The sequence below is a fragment of the Vigna umbellata genome, chromosome 3 (genome assembly GCF_029865625.1).
Source record: "Vigna umbellata cultivar VRB3 chromosome 3, Vumbellata_1.0, whole genome shotgun sequence".
Lineage (NCBI taxonomy): Eukaryota > Viridiplantae > Streptophyta > Magnoliopsida > Fabales > Fabaceae > Vigna > Vigna umbellata.
This window is the reverse complement of record NC_142167.1, coordinates 52,817,903-52,830,927: the sequence shown is the minus strand read 5'-3', so window position 1 is coordinate 52,830,927 and position 13,025 is coordinate 52,817,903. Positions and strand designations below refer to the sequence as shown.

Here is a 13,025-nt window from a genome sequence, read left to right as displayed (position 1 = left end):
CACGTACTTAAGCATACCATTTTAGATTAACAAATATTTAATTAGTACTAAGTACATATAGGCACACAAGTCCTGCCTTCTTTAATTAAAGACATTTCAGATCAACATGAAGACACGAAGTTCATCTCGACACTGAAGGAAATTAAAAGATATAGATGTAGAAAATGAACAACACCTAATTAAATATAACTTAGTGACACCTAATTAAGTTAACTTGCTTCAATTCTCTCTGAACCATAATGCCACAGCTCCATCAATCTGCCTGCACAAAGTTAATGAAAATTAACACATAATTAATAATCTTGGTGAAGCAAGAAAGTAATAATGGGTTAAATTATTCATTTAGTTAAACAAATGTTATGTTTTAAAATTTATACTTAAATATCATTCTCGTTAGTTTTTATGCTATTTTTAATATTCACATGAATTTAAAGAACAGAGACTAAAAACAAAATTAAAAGTGGTATTTATAGAGACTAAAAGCAATTGAAATGATACGTGTAAGGACCAAAATATAAGAATCAAAAGATAAAATTAATACAATTATAATAAATTAAACTTTAATATATAATATATAAGGATAAGAAATTCTTACATTAACTTTACTTGCAGAAACTGAACTGGTTGGTGAATTTGGAATGAACCTTGCCCACTGTTAATTAGTTGTGCAGCACAACAAAATAGGAATATTATATATATAAATGAGAATATATCTTGTGAGTTTCAAGAAACCTTAAGGTAGTTATAAGCATGCGCAGTACTAACCCTAAAGCCTAAACTGAGGGTTAGAATAAAAAAATAATTACATTTTTCGCAGCAGCGCTGAAAGCTTCTCGATGTGGGATCTCAGGGTTAGCTGCTTTGATGCGCTGTATCTCCTCTCTGACATGCACAGCAAAATCAACCAACTTGTGAATGTTATACAATAAGTATGAATATTTCATTTGGAAACTAGTTTAAGATGATATGAAAGTGACTTATGATGACCTTTATATATATATATATATATATATATATATATATATATATATATATATATATAAATAAATACAGATCTTTCTAATAAGCCTTTTCAGAAAGGATTGGTCTGCTTCATAAACAATGAAACTGATGAAAAAAGTTACATTTCACGATAACCAATTGAAGGAAAAGAAACTCAGTTGAACTGTTTAGGGAATAAGAGAGAATGAGATAGTGTGGTGATGGTGTGGGTGGGCTGTGTTTGTGATAGCAAAAGACAAAAAAAGTACAATTTCATTTGCACTTACTTCATGAAACGATTGTATGCAGATGGGAGACGGTGCTTTTTCTCAGGTGCTGCCAAATGAAAAAGAGAAGAAAAGAAACAAGAACACATATAAGTTTACATGGTTGGAGTTGAGAAAAACACATCATATGATTATGTAAGTGCCATGTTATATTTGTTAGGAGAGGGTTCTGAAAAGGGTTGTTCGATCTGTGGTAACTACGTACGTTTCACAACGAATGATGCTGCTTTGGGAGACACTGACTCGTTGGATGTGGTTGGTGAGGAAGATGAAGACGATGCTTGTCCCTTTTTGGCATTACTGTAAAACCCCTGCTGGAAACAAAAGAGATGGTGCTTACATACTCTCACTTTTTCTCTAACCAACCATCACTATACTATTGATCTCAAAGTAAAACCTATATACGCACAAATATAGCATAACAAGAAGAAGAAAACTGAAACACAAGTATTGCATAGTGCAGAATATAGATGGCATATATGGTTGTTCATGAATTGACATTAATATTTAATTATGAAGGTACACAACCTGGAGACTGAGGGTGTGATCAATGCTTTGGTTTTGAGAATTTGGGGGTCTGGTGCTCAGAAAGGAGAGGTTGCTGCAGTGGCCACACTTCACTGTCACAGTGTCTAACAGCCTCTTGCATGGGATACCAACCTGCACAAACATCAACATGACCCTGCATGTAAATATTTCTAGTTCCCTCTTTGAATTTTAGGAAACATTATTTTTGTTAATGTACTTCTGAGTACTACTACCTGTACTAGTTATCTTAAGAAATTAGTTTTTCTAATGAAATGTTTGACAATCATTTTCAAATAGCTATACACAAGGTTTCGTAGTCATGTTCTAAAAATTTGTGAACAGAAATGTGCTCACAGACTTGATGCTGCAACTGAAATCATATCTGCAGACCCTTTTTGAAAGCTTGGATATTTATTGTTGTATCATACATAGAAGTTGAGTATAAACGTAACGTTATGATAGACAGTAAGATAAATAAATAACAGCACGAGTGATGGTTGGTGTGTTTAAAGATGAGGTTACCGCGAGGACAGTGTTGCAGAAGTTGCAACGAACGTAGCAGAGGTGTTCAGATGGTGGAACCAGGTCCATGGTGAGTTTGTCGTCGTGGTTCATATTTCGAAGGAACAAGGGTTAGGAGGAGAAGAGTGAAAGAGGAGTGAGTAGGTTTAGCAGAGGGAGGAAAATGTTGCAGTTGTAGGGTTTAAGATAGCAATTTGAAAGGGTCAGTGGGTGATATATAGGAATAGGAATTGTGTTGTGTTGTGTTGTGATGTGTTGTTGTTGTATTGTGTTGTGGGGTAGCGTCAAAAAGAAGAGTAGTTTTACCTTGGTCTTCTAGTAGTACAATTTGCTGCAGCATTATATTGCACGCTTTGTTTCCAGACATGACCTGCACCAATCACTGACACTAATTAACCATCTACAATGGCCAAAATATGGTTACTTTATCGCACATATATACATGTATATATTTATCTATACTCATCCTATTTCAAATACAACTTTATTTTATTCTGTTAATCATCAATTTAGCTTCATTTGGATAATCATGTTTTCTTCTTTAAATACATTCAGTCAACGTTAAAAAATGTAACTTTTCCATTAATGAAAAAACAAATTTAACTTTTAGCCAAATATTAACAAGTTTACTCATTCTGTTATAATCATCAGTGACTTTACTTTTAATTTAAGGTTTATAGGTTCACTCAGTCATTAAAATTTACAAGGTTGAATTAATAAAAGAATATGCAGAAATTTAAGAAGTTCACTACTTCATTGGTGTGAGTCATTCTGTATACATGGCTTAAGTTCACTATTGCATTATGCATGTCTTAAGTTTATTATCAATGAAAAATGTAATTAAAATTTTGTAGGAATTAAAATTGAATTTTGAGATCTGTTGAAGAAAAAAAAAACACATTTTTATTCCAATTTTTCAATAAAATATTGATAAACTGTATGTGCATTTAAGTGATTTTTTTGCAAATGTCATTTTCAATTGATTTGGTTTCATAAATTAAATCAAGGTTTACTTTATTTATAAATGAAATTATTTATGCTCAAACTTTTTAATTATATTTGTTACAGAAAATTGAGAAGGATTTTATTTTGATATTATAAAATTCGTAAGAATAAATTTTAGTACTTTTTGATAAGTTTTATGAAATAAAGTTATATTTTTAAATCTGAGACACTAAAATATTATTTTACCCTAATTTTAGAAACTAAAAACATAATTAAACTTTTTAGAATCAGTGATAAAATCTAAGATTACGTTAATCATTAAGACATTAGATAAGAAATAAATAAAGAAAAAGAAACCAATAAACAAAGGAAAATTATATTTTTCATTACTTAACCTGCTCTGATTTTGGCACTAGGCACGTAACATTTCTTTTTAATTCTCTTTTTTTTTGTAAAAATGCTACTTTTTATCTGTCATTTCTTTTAGTTTCAAAATAATATGATCTTTATAATTTTATCCTTCATGTAATTAATAGGAAGGAAGAAAATTTTAATTGCGATGCTGAAATATAAAAAACTAAAAGAAGTATATAAAAGGAATAACTCCTTTAAAATTACACTACAGATTAAAAAATTAATAATTCGTTTAATTGTTTTGTAAAACTGACTATTATGGATATGAATGAATAATAATATTTTTTATTAATGGAAAAAGTATTTTTTTTTACCTTGAGTTAAATGTATTTAAAGAACAAACTTGAGTATTTAATATTGTTTCATCTTAAGAAAAAAAAATGCATGTTTCTGGTTCTTTAAGATTTGGATCAATTGTGCCACTCCAAAAAGATCCACAAACTATATATTTTAGTGTAAAATTATATTCATTATACACATTGGTCATTTTTGTCATGTAAGATATCGTTAGTTTAGTGAATAATAGATTGATGGTTAAGTGTATATGTAACACTCAAACATATTTTCCTTCTTTGTTGTGGTTTGAAATACAGGCTTAGAAATTTAAATTTTGATTGAATCTTTAAAGTTGGAGTTGTTAAACATGATTATCCTCTAAGTAATCGAATTTATAATCTTAAACAAATATGAAAACAAAAAAATAAAAACAATTGAAAGATTATTTGGTTTCGTAATATTAAATATTAAATTGAAGTTGATTCAGAAGTGAAGTGTTTATGCTTAAAATATCATCACAAAAAATTGCATCCCACTCTTTCTACGAAAACTATACATACGAACATGTTAAGCTAATGTTGATAGTTAACTTTTAAACCCTTCAAAGACTTAAGTAGTACTGAATATGGATTATAACTCGCGAGCCAATCCGGCTCATCACGGGTTTGAGCCGGATTAAGTTTGAAAAATATAATTTTTTTATGTTGGCTAGTTTTCAACTCGGCTCATTTAAAATTCGGTTCACCGGGTTGAACCCGTGGTGAGCCGGATTGGCTCACCGGGTTGAACTCATAGAGAGTCGGATTGGCTCATCAATCCACCTAGTTTAATTTAATTATTTATTATTTTGTGTTTCAATATTATTAGTTAGCATTTTTTTTATTATATTGTAAATGGTAATAAAGAAGATGTTTCAAAATTTAAAAATATTATAAATTTATCTATTCAAGATTCTAAATTATAAAATTTTGAATTGTCTTTGGAGTTTAACATTTTAGTGTGACGTTTATTTAGATTTGAATTAAAAAAGATTATAATTTTTTATTTAAAAAAAACTTATAATTAAATGAGTCAATGAGCCAACCCATTTAATCCATCAACCCGTGGTGGGTCCAGCCGAGTTCGAATTTTTTCAGCTCGCTAATAAGTGAGTCAGATTGGGTTGGCTCACTAAGTGACCAACTCGTGGTGAGCTGGACCAGATCGAGTTGAATTACCTGTTTTGACAGCTCTGGCCTTAAAGTTTGAACTTTGGTGCTATTTAATTGATACAGGGAGATAAATTCTTCCTATGAGAAATATTTTGAGATGTCTCCGTTATAGAATTTTATTTTGAATATTTTCATTCTTACGTATTTTTGTACAATTCTAATCCATGTATGTATTGCAAATAAATAAATAAATATATATATATAGAGAGAGAGAAATGACTTCTAAAAAATACTGTACAAACTTTTTATACTTTAGTTTTTTTTTCTTCATTGCTGCTAAATTCTTTTGGACTTTTATTTTCTTTTTCGTGAGTTTCTATTTAACTATTTTATAACTGTATAATTTTTTTTGAACAGTCTGTTTTCTTTACATACAATGTGAATATTAATATCGACCTGACGCTCACTTGTGTTTCCTCATTAATTAGGACGTTATGAGATGTCACTTAATGTTACATGGTCAACATTTGTGTTAACTACCTGTTTAATTTATCTAAAATCACTTATTTTTTAATTTATTCAACGAAACTGTAATATATCATACTGTAGTATAAGATAAGTCTTTAAAATTATGATTGGAACTGTTGTTTAAAAATCACTTATATATAATCTACTCTACGGTTCTTTCTATAATTGTGGTCTAGTGTCACTTATAAATTATAGTTTTTGAAGAACCGAAGTTTATAAATAATAATAAACAACAATTTCAACTAAATTATAGTCTATTTTTTTTATAAGTAATGTTACCTCTTCATCATATACTACCTTCTATAATAATATTTTATATATTTAAATGAATGAATAAAAATGAGAATTAAAAATTTCATCAAAAATAATTGTGCAACTAATATTTACAATGGACCATTTTAAAATATATAAAAATGAAAAATGATAGTTTAAGTCATTATTACGAAGGGTCCTTATTCTATTGATAATCTAAATATCAGCCCAAACCCTAAAACAAATGATTCTACTGAGATTTTTTTAGGCACTGTTCTATCTGACACATATAGATTGATGATCCTCTTTCACAGTGGTATTAAATGTGAGAAGTTCTTTCAACAAAAAATATAATATGAGTGTATCACATTATAGGAAATCACCCTTTTTTCCTAAACCTAAACCTAAACCTAATAAAAGTAATGATGTGTAGGTGTGATTAATACTATTCATAGAGTGTATTAGATTTCATATAGCACAAAAAGTGTAATTAAAAGGAGGGAAATAACTCACACAACTACAACTGAATAGCAGTACACAGTGAGCATATAGTAAGAGAGTTTCTTGTTTGGTTAGCCCTAAATCTTCTAACCACATAAAGTGTAGTTGAAGATTTCATGACTTTAGAAGCTAACCTTCCCTCCCCTAAACTTTCATTGCATAAATAAACATGCTGGCCCCTCTTTTTCACCACTACACACACACACTTCTTAAGTAACCCTAGCATTCAACCGTTCCAAAATAACTTTCTCTCAAAGTTATTCACTATTTTTCCCTCAAATTGCACCCCATAATGCTCCCACATCTCAAATAAGGAAAATAAAGCATAGGAACTGTCCCATTATTATAAATGCATTGCAATTCAGATGCAGTGATTGCACCAGCTCAGCGATGGAAGTGAATGGTAACGAACCTCATTGGAATTAGAAGCCCACCCTGTAAATATGGTAACCTCAATTAAATCCATGCACACTTGCTAACAGAAGATGAAAAGTGTTTCAGACAACTTCCAAATTAACACCACAACAAGATACCAATGCGCCAAGAAGTCAACTTCAACCATAACAAAATAAACACTGGGAATCAGAGCCGGTATTCAGTGTAGACAGAATTTGATTACAAAACCAATGAATTTCTCTAACTTTTTTTACCCATCTTGATTAATTAACAGTAGAAATTTATCTTAGATTATACATATTATTCCTGTCTGTCATTGTGTAATATTAAAAAGTAAGAGATAGAGGTTGAGAGTGTAAGAAAGAGAGGAAAAGAGGAATTGGTGGTATATAGAGATAAGTGTTATCGTATGTTTGAGGGCATTGGTTGGGTAGAAGCAATTAAGAGGAAGAATGGATTGGATAGATGGAAAAGGTGGGAAAGAAGAGAAGAGGGTGAAGATAGAGAGGAAAAGGGAAGGGAGAAAAGATAGTGAAGAGAAGGGGCCCTGTAATGGAAGACCTCTTTTTGTGGGTGCAGCGCTTGAAGAGGAAATGTGAGAGTGACGTGTGGGAGAGTGACATGTGAATTGGTGATGGCAGAAGATGGGATGGGTTTTGTGATGTCCTTTTGTGATGGGACGATTCCACAATTCCCAAACAAGGAAACAAATCTATCTTCTCACTTCAGGCCCCTACCTTTCTATGCTTGTATAAATAAATGCACACCACTTTCCCTACCTAGGTCTCATACCTTTTCTCATTCACCCACCTAGCCCCTCTCTCTTTTCTCTAGTCCGATGAATGCCCACTCATTCATCTCTCTCTTCCTCTTCCTCTTGCTGCCACATAAATTCATTTTCAACTATTCATCTCAAAACCTTCTTTTCAACAAACTCATACCCTTCTCGTATCTCTTTCTCATAACCCTATACCATACATCACATCATCTTCCTACGTTTAGTTCTGTTCATTAACTTATTTGGACACAATCATTTGATCTATTGTTACCCAAACTTCTTATCCATATCGGGAAATTCGGACAACACACCTTCTCCGTTTACTCTTCTCTCCCTCTGTCACAAAACTTAATTCGCTTACACTCCCCAAGCTTGTCTCTTACTGTCATTAACCACAAATGATCTGTTGAACAAAGGGTCAATCAGACAACGACACTCATCCACAAACACATGCCCCAAACTAAGGGCTACCTACGCCTCATCAAATCATGTTACTGCATGTTCTGTCTAAACGTGCATTATCTGCTGTCAAGGGATTTTTCGATCTTTATTAAAGGTGTTTCGATCTAATGGTTTTAGTAAAAGTGGTTTTGTTTTTATTAATCGATAAAATTAACTTTCAAAGCTGTACCTGTCTATTTAAAATATGTCGATGTGTTTAAAGTTAATGTTATAGCATTAAATCATGAAATTTGTTAGAATATTTTTTGACATTATCCTACATCGATGTAAAAAAACAATCTTTTATATATGTTAGAATATTTCGACTAATATAAGTATACTATATATTGATAGGAGTTTTGTATTTAATTTAATTTGAAGCTTGGACTTATATAAGTTATTTTCTATATCGACTTCGAAGTAACGTGAAATTTAAGGGATCTACTAGTTATAATAGATTAGAATAAGTGTATATAAATAATATGATACGTCATAATACCACATGCAATCATTTCTCTTTCAATAATGGTCCAGTGAGATATTGAACTCATAATATTGACTCTCATATCATTTGTTGAATGGAATGCTAATTATTACGTCAAAAAAATAACTAATGATCAAGGCAAAACTCTTTTTATTTTAAAGTGTTTGTCCAAGCATCACAATTCAATTGTGACTTGATCTTGCTAACCACTGTCTTTGAACAATTGATGTCATCTGCACCCTTATCTATGACTATACAAGCTTTTTTTTAATATAAAGTTGTCTGTATGTTGATTATCATTTCACCACTTTGAATACTATACACGGTCATATTTCTATGCTTGTATAGGCCAAAAGGTAAAGAATCATTGCCAAGATAAGATCCTTAGAAAATGTATTAAGGTATAAATGAGATATCACGTTGACTATATAATATTAAGAGTCTTGTAATAGACAATTCATGATTGATAATAACATAAATAATACTAAGTTTCGGTTATTTAATGAAGTTGGCATGTGGACCTAACAATCAAAACCAAACACATTTGGCTAATGTTTTCTCTCCGGTTGCTAAACAGATGGTCAACGCCATGGAGAAACGGCGTATCGTTCAGGCACCAAGGAATCATTTTAATTTAAATGATTTCTTAAGACATGAGTCATCAAAGTTTAATGGAAAGATTACTTTGGACAAAGCAAAATCGTGGATCCGAGGAAGCTCCAATGTTGTTGGTAAAGAAGAAGGATAGAAGTTCAAGATTGTGTGTTGATTATCGACAATTGAATAAGGTGACAATAAAGAATAAGTATCCATTGTTGAGGATTGAGGATCTGTTGGATTAGTTACGAGGAGTTAGTGTGTTTTCGAAGATTGACTTAAAGTCTGGTTATGATCATATTTTAGTCAAGATAGATGATATTCAGAAGACTACGTTTCGATCACGTTATGGGATTTATGAGTATGTTGTCCAAGAGCGAGTTTTGGTTGGAGGAGGTCCAATTTATGGGGCATGTGATTTATGCTCAAGGAATCTTGATAGACCTAACGAAGGTGGAGGCAGTGTTAAAGTGAGAATAGTCGACGTCAGTGACGGAACTGGGAAGCCTTGTGGGTTGGGCAAGTTACTATAGAAGGTGTGTAGATGGGTTCTCCAAGATTGTGGGTCCTTTGACTTAGTTGACTTGTAAGGATCAACATTTTGTTTTGACAAACAAGTGTGAGGCCAGTTCTAAAGAGATAAAGAGAAGGTTGACAACAATTCCAATATCGACTATTCCAAACACTAATAAAGCTTTTGAGGTGTATTGTGATGCGTCAAACCAATGATTGAGATGTGCGTTTATGCAAGGAAAAAGGCTCGTGGCATATTCATCTCATTAGTTGAAGGTGAATGAAAATAACTACTTTTTGCATGATATCGAGTTGGCTATGGTGGTGTTTGCATTAAGACGTGGAGACATTATTTATATGGAGCGTTGTTTCAAGTCTTCAGTGATCATAAAAGTCTAAAGTATCTCTTTGACCAGAAGGAGTTAAATACGAGAGAAAAGATGGATGGAGTATCTAAAGAATTATGATTTTGAATTGTAGTATCATCTAGGAAGGAAAATGTTGTCATAGATGCTTTGAGTAGGAAACAGATTCAAATGTTTGCCTTGATGGTAAAGGAGTGGCAGCTGATTGAGAAGCTGCAGGATATGAATTTGGTGATCATGAGTGACATTTTGGAGCAAGTAAACGCAAAGTAGTTAGAGGATGTGTATTTACAACATGTGGTGAAGTTGTTGGGTACTGAAAAGGCCAAAGACTTTGTCTTAGAGCCAGATGGTATTCTTTGTTTCAGAAGCAGGGTATGCATTCTAGCAAAATTAGAGTTGAGAAAAATGATTCTAAAAAAGATGTGGCAAAGTTTGTGTCATCTTGTTTGGTGTGTCAGAAAGCCAAGGTAGAGCGTTATAGGCCAAAAGGGATGTTACAACAGTTAGATATTTCTTAGTGGATGTGGGACAATATCTCGATGGATATTGTAACTCATCTACCAAGATCATTGAGAGATCACGATTCCATCTGGGTGATAATGGACAACTTAACAAAGAACGCTCATTTTCTAACAATCAATCAGAGGATGTCCTTGCATAAGATGACTAAGTTGTATATTCAGGAGATTGTAAGATGGCATGGAGTGTCTGCAAGTATTGTATCAGACCGAGACCCAAGGTTCACATCGAGGTTTTGGCAGACGTTACAAGAAGCTTTGGGTATGCAATTAAGGATAAGTTGTGCATATCATCCTTAAACAGAGGGACAATTCAAAATGACTATTTAGTTGTTGGAGGATTTGTTGAGGATGTGCATGTTTGATCATCTTAGAGGTTAGAGTGAGATTTTACCGTTGGTGCAGCTCGCATACAATAATAGTTATAATTCAAGTATCAAGATTATGTCTTTTGAAAATTTGTATGGGAAGCGATGATGAAAACCTTTGTGCAAAACACCTTGAATTCTTATAGCAAACTACAAAGAAGATAAAGTTGATTAAACTACGAATGCGAGCAACTTAGAGTAAACAAAAGTCTTATGTAGATCAGAGGAAGAGACCATGTGTTTTTGCGAGTTACACTAATAACGGGAGTTGAAAGGGCTATCAAATCAAGAAAGTTGTCACCAAAGTTTCTTGGACCATATGAGATTCTTAGGAGGATTGGGCGAGTAACTTAAGAAATGGTGCTACCACCACAATTGTCAAATTTACATAAAGTGTTCTATTCATCTCAGTTGAGGAAGTATGTTCTAAGTCCTTATTAAGAGTTATAAGTAGATGATATCTAAGTTTGGGAGGATTTAACCGTGGAGGTTGTGCCAGTGCAAGTATTAGATGTTCACACCAACATTCTTGTAAAGCATATTAGAATGATAAAGGTGCTTTGAGATTAAAGAATGCAAGAAGTAACTTGTGAGTTAGGGAAGTACATGAAGAAGGGATATTCGTGTGTGTGTGTGTGTGTATATATATATATATATATATATATATATATATATATATATAAAAGTAATTTCACCTTATACACATCATATCATTCAATAAAAAATATGTATAAAAGTATACAACACATAACATTGTCACCATCTAGTATATCATCATTTGAGCGAAGTTCTCTTGCTTGAGTTACCACACTTATATAAACAAGTTATTAATCATTTCGCTTAAGTGACACAGTATATTTTTAAGAGATAGACTTCTAACTAGTACAAAATTAGACTTCTAACTTTTCTAACTCGTTTAATATGCTTCAATTTTCATGAAATTGAAGCATAAAACGACGCAATGACATTTTTGCAAATTTCTCGAACATGTAGGTCTCTGTTTACTGAAGAATCGAAGCCATAGGCACCTTTTGGCTTCGATTAAAATAAATCGAAGATAATAAATTTTTTTTATAAAAAATGATATTTTAAACTCTAAACAGGAATCATTGGAATCTTCACCTTGTTGTTCCAGTGATTCTTTATGCTTAGTGATGCCTTTATTACCTTTCCTGAACCCTTTCTTGCCCTTATATTGAGGTCGAGCCTACAATGCTTGTTCTTGGAACTGTTTGTGTTCATTGATACGATCCTCATCTACTTCTAATGAATGTTGCAATTCCTCAATCTCTAATGTCTCCAAATTATGAGTCTCTTCAATAACAACAACCACATGATCAAATCTTGGAGTTAAGGTTTTTAGGATTTTGTCCACCACATATTGGTTTGTAATACCATTCTCACATGCTTTCATAGCATTAACAAGTTCTTGCACCTTGTCAAAATACTCTGCCATAATTTCACCCTCATCCATGGTCTGAATTTCAAACTGTCTTCTCAAAGTCTATAGCCTTACCTTCTTGTTTTTGTCACCATCACCATAAGTTTTCATCAAAATCTCTTAGATTTCCTTGGCAGTTGCTGCTTTGGAGATTTTGTTGAAAATCTTTGAAGTTACACATTGATAGAGCAGAAATCTGGCCTTACTATCCAATTTCTACTGCAACTTGTAGTTTGTTTTCTCCTCATTTGTTGCTTTGCTGCCTGGTTCCTCCAAACCACACTCTATCACCTTTGTCAAGTCCTGAAAACCAAAAATAGCCAACATTTTGATTTTTCAATCATCAAACATCTTCCCATAAAAAAATTGCAAGTGGTCCCTGTATTCCTCTAAACCCTGCCATAATGTATTGTTTCTTGATCAAATCTTTGAAGCTTCTCCTTGTTCACCTCTAAGGATTTCTCACTTCCAAAGAACACTTCTTGCTGGATATACAGACTCCTTCCAGACTTTGATCACACCCACACACCATACGAATCTTGTTTCTTCTATGCTCTTGATACCATCTTAGGGTTCAGAGAGAGAAAGGGGAAAAACACTTCTAGGGTTCAGAGAGAAAAGCACCAGATGGGAAGAGAAAGCTGGGAACAAGCACACACAAAGATGATGAATAGGAATAAAGCAAAAGCTCACAACTTTATATTTCACTCTATTTTGGTTTCTAAAGTAGATTACA

At 32.5% G+C, this 13,025-nt stretch overlaps 1 protein-coding gene across 2 annotated transcripts; it reads right to left on the bottom strand.

Annotated features, from left to right (window-relative positions):
* On the bottom strand, positions 1-2,588 carry CRC (Plant-specific transcription factor YABBY family protein). Of its 2 annotated transcripts, none has more exons than XM_088110754.1 (7): positions 2,319-2,588; positions 1,797-1,928; positions 1,474-1,582; positions 1,269-1,317; positions 807-882; positions 596-652; positions 1-262 (listed from the first exon to the last, which is right to left on the bottom strand). In XM_088110754.1, exons 1-7 carry the CDS (start codon positions 2,409-2,411, stop codon positions 254-256), a joined length of 525 nt encoding a protein of 174 aa, XP_087966880.1. In that variant the 5' UTR covers positions 2,412-2,588; the 3' UTR covers positions 1-253. The 2 variants fall into 2 exon arrangements, with proteins under 2 accessions (XP_087966880.1, XP_047161040.1); XM_047305084.2 differs by having other exon boundaries at positions 1,474-1,579; positions 2,319-2,572.
* Positions 2,589-13,025: the final 10,437 nt, after the last annotated feature.

Excerpts from the sequence above, each read along its gene's own strand:
- CRC (XM_088110754.1), bottom strand. The coding sequence starts at position 2,411 with ATGAACCACGACGACAAACTCACCATGGACCTGGTTCCACCATCTGAA. Across the intron at positions 1,929-2,318 it reads TCTGCAACACTGTCCTCGCG|GTTGGTATCCCATGCAAGAG; the intron begins GTAACCTCATCT and ends ATGTTTGTGCAG. Across the intron at positions 1,318-1,473 it reads AGCATCATTCGTTGTGAAAC|CACCTGAGAAAAAGCACCGT; the intron begins GTACGTAGTTAC and ends TTCATTTGGCAG.